General features: G+C 43.9%; 1 protein-coding gene across 1 annotated transcript; it reads right to left on the bottom strand.

Moving 5' to 3' along the window:
- Positions 1-620: 620 nt before the first annotated feature.
- On the bottom strand, positions 621-1685 carry LOC121138703 (speckle-type POZ protein-like). The gene has a single exon (XM_040741340.1). The coding sequence runs from the start codon at positions 1683-1685 to the stop codon at positions 621-623; it is 1065 nt and encodes a 354-aa protein (XP_040597274.1).
- Between the last annotated feature and the right edge of the window lie 472 nt (positions 1686-2157).

The following is a 2157-nucleotide window of genomic DNA, read 5'->3' as shown; positions in this document are numbered from 1 at the left end:
ACTCCACTGGAATCAAGAACTGATTCAAAATTTTTATTAATTTTATATTTGGTTAAAATATTATCTGCAGATGTGGCTACAAGGATGTGAAGACAACCTCAGATTCTCTGAATCTCCAGTTAATAGAGGTAGAAAAGTCCCCTGTGAACTGAACAAGGGTCCTCTGCAAGAGCAACAGTTACTTTTGCCAAAGTATTGGAGATAAAAATGTCTTCTTTCTTTTCTCCTTCTCTTATAAGCAAACATTCATTTTTTTCTCCTTTGCTCTGAGCCCCTGTTCACAAATTCTTCTCAGTACAATCCAGACAGCTTCTGCCAATGAAACCATATTGGAATGGGCTCAAGGCAAGCAAATGAAACTGAATCTCAGTTTTTAAAACATTGGAAAAAATTGAAACCAGTTAAGAAACAGGGTAGAGGGTGAATAGTGTACTACAGAGTCAGGCTTTTCCCCCTCCCCCACCCCACCAGCAATTCCAGGTTATTTAATGTTGTTAATGCCTGAGCTTCCTAGATTCACTGTAAAGTATTCATGGAGCCCATAGTATAACTAGGTGTCCTTGATAACAACACAGACTTCAACTGCTAGCAGACACCTCTAGGTCAAAGCTGACTGGGACCTAGGATGTCTTCAGGCGTTTGAGAGGAGGTTCTAGGACAGGAGCATTGGTAAAAGCCATGCTAGGGCATGCTTCAGCCACCAAGTGAGGATATGAGCCCACCATTGTCTTCCAGCCAGAGGTCTCAGAAACTTCAGAAGCATGAGCTCTTATGAAATTCAGTGCCTGGGTTTTCAGCTGCCGTGCACTGTGAAGGTCAGCCAGGAAGAGAGTGTGGGCAGCATTCTCCACAGTGAGTTCCTTGCAGAGGGCATGCTCACAAATGACCTTCAAACGCTCCAGGCCATACTTGTCCGCAGCTGCAAGCACAGAATCTGCCATATTGTGGAGGTCTGGTGCTTTCCCGGTATAAATGAAGCCCATCATTGCCTTGAAGGCTCCCGGCTCCAGATCGTGTATATCAACATGGTTTGTTCTGCTCTCCTCCATGTCATGTTCAAACATGGCTCTGAAAACTGGAGAGCGAGCTGCTAAAATGGCCTTGTGAGCCCGGAATTCCTGGCCAGCTACGACCAGGAGGCAGTCTGTGAAGAGGGAATTCTCCCACAGCTCCCCTAGCTCATCTGTCATCGTCCACCTTGGAATCTGAATCCCTGGATCCCTGTTCTGGTCTTGGAACAGGGTCACTTTGCAGAAGATGGTGATCTTGTTTTCAGGTAGGAGCCAATGCATATGGTCTTTAATGAAATCTCGAAGTATGAACCTTTTGAATCCGCATTCATAGTCTGGCAGGAACTTACAGGCTCTTCGGGTCCCCATTCCCAGGACTTTCTTCCCTTCAGTGCTTACAATCCACAGCTGGAACTTTGCCCAGATATGAGTCTTTAGACTCCTGAGCAACACTATAAAAACTGACAAGTAATCTGTGCTTTCCTCGCCAACCCCATTATTGTATAACCTCAAACACCATTTGCCATTGCCTCCTGTTGAAAATGTTGGACTTGTAATGCATCCCTGCATTTCCTCCAGGAATAAATGGAATTCACTGATGGTCCATCTGCAGCATAAATTCTGTGTGGTGATACTTGTGTAGTTCCAGCCCTCAACAATCCTGTCCCCTGACATTTCTGCTGGAGGTAGTTTGAAATTTAAACTGGATCCAAACAAAGAACTGGGATTTGTTTTTCTTCACCCTGTGGCACACAATAATAGACATGATTTAGAGATTGAAGTTATGGCACCTCCTCAAACTGAGAAGCTTCTGTAATGCAAAGGGCACAGTCAGCAAGACTAAAAGGCAGCCCACGGAATGGGAAAAATATTCACTAATCCCACATCTGAACGAGGGTTGATCTACAAAATTTACAAAGAACACAAGAAGCAAGTCTCCAAAACATCAAAGGACCCAATTAAAAAATGGGCTGCAGAACTAAATAGAGAGTTTTCAATAGAGGAGTCTAAAATGGCTGAGAGGCACTTGAGAAAGTGCTCAACATCCTTAGCCATCTGGGAAATGCAAATCAAAACAACTCTGAGATACCATCTCACTCCTGTCAGAATGGCTAAAATCAAAAACACAAATGACAATTTATGCTGG

The sequence above is a fragment of the Mesocricetus auratus genome, unplaced genomic scaffold, assembly GCF_017639785.1.
Source record: "Mesocricetus auratus isolate SY011 unplaced genomic scaffold, BCM_Maur_2.0 contig_12896_pilon_obj, whole genome shotgun sequence".
NCBI classification, from domain to species: Eukaryota; Metazoa; Chordata; class Mammalia; order Rodentia; family Cricetidae; genus Mesocricetus; species Mesocricetus auratus.
The sequence above is the reverse complement of the archived record's forward strand: the minus strand, read 5'-3'. Positions and strand labels throughout refer to the sequence as shown.

Excerpts from the sequence above, each read along its gene's own strand:
- LOC121138703 (XM_040741340.1), bottom strand. The coding sequence starts at position 1,685 with ATGTCAGGGGACAGGATTGTTGAGGGCTGGAACTACACAAGTATCACC.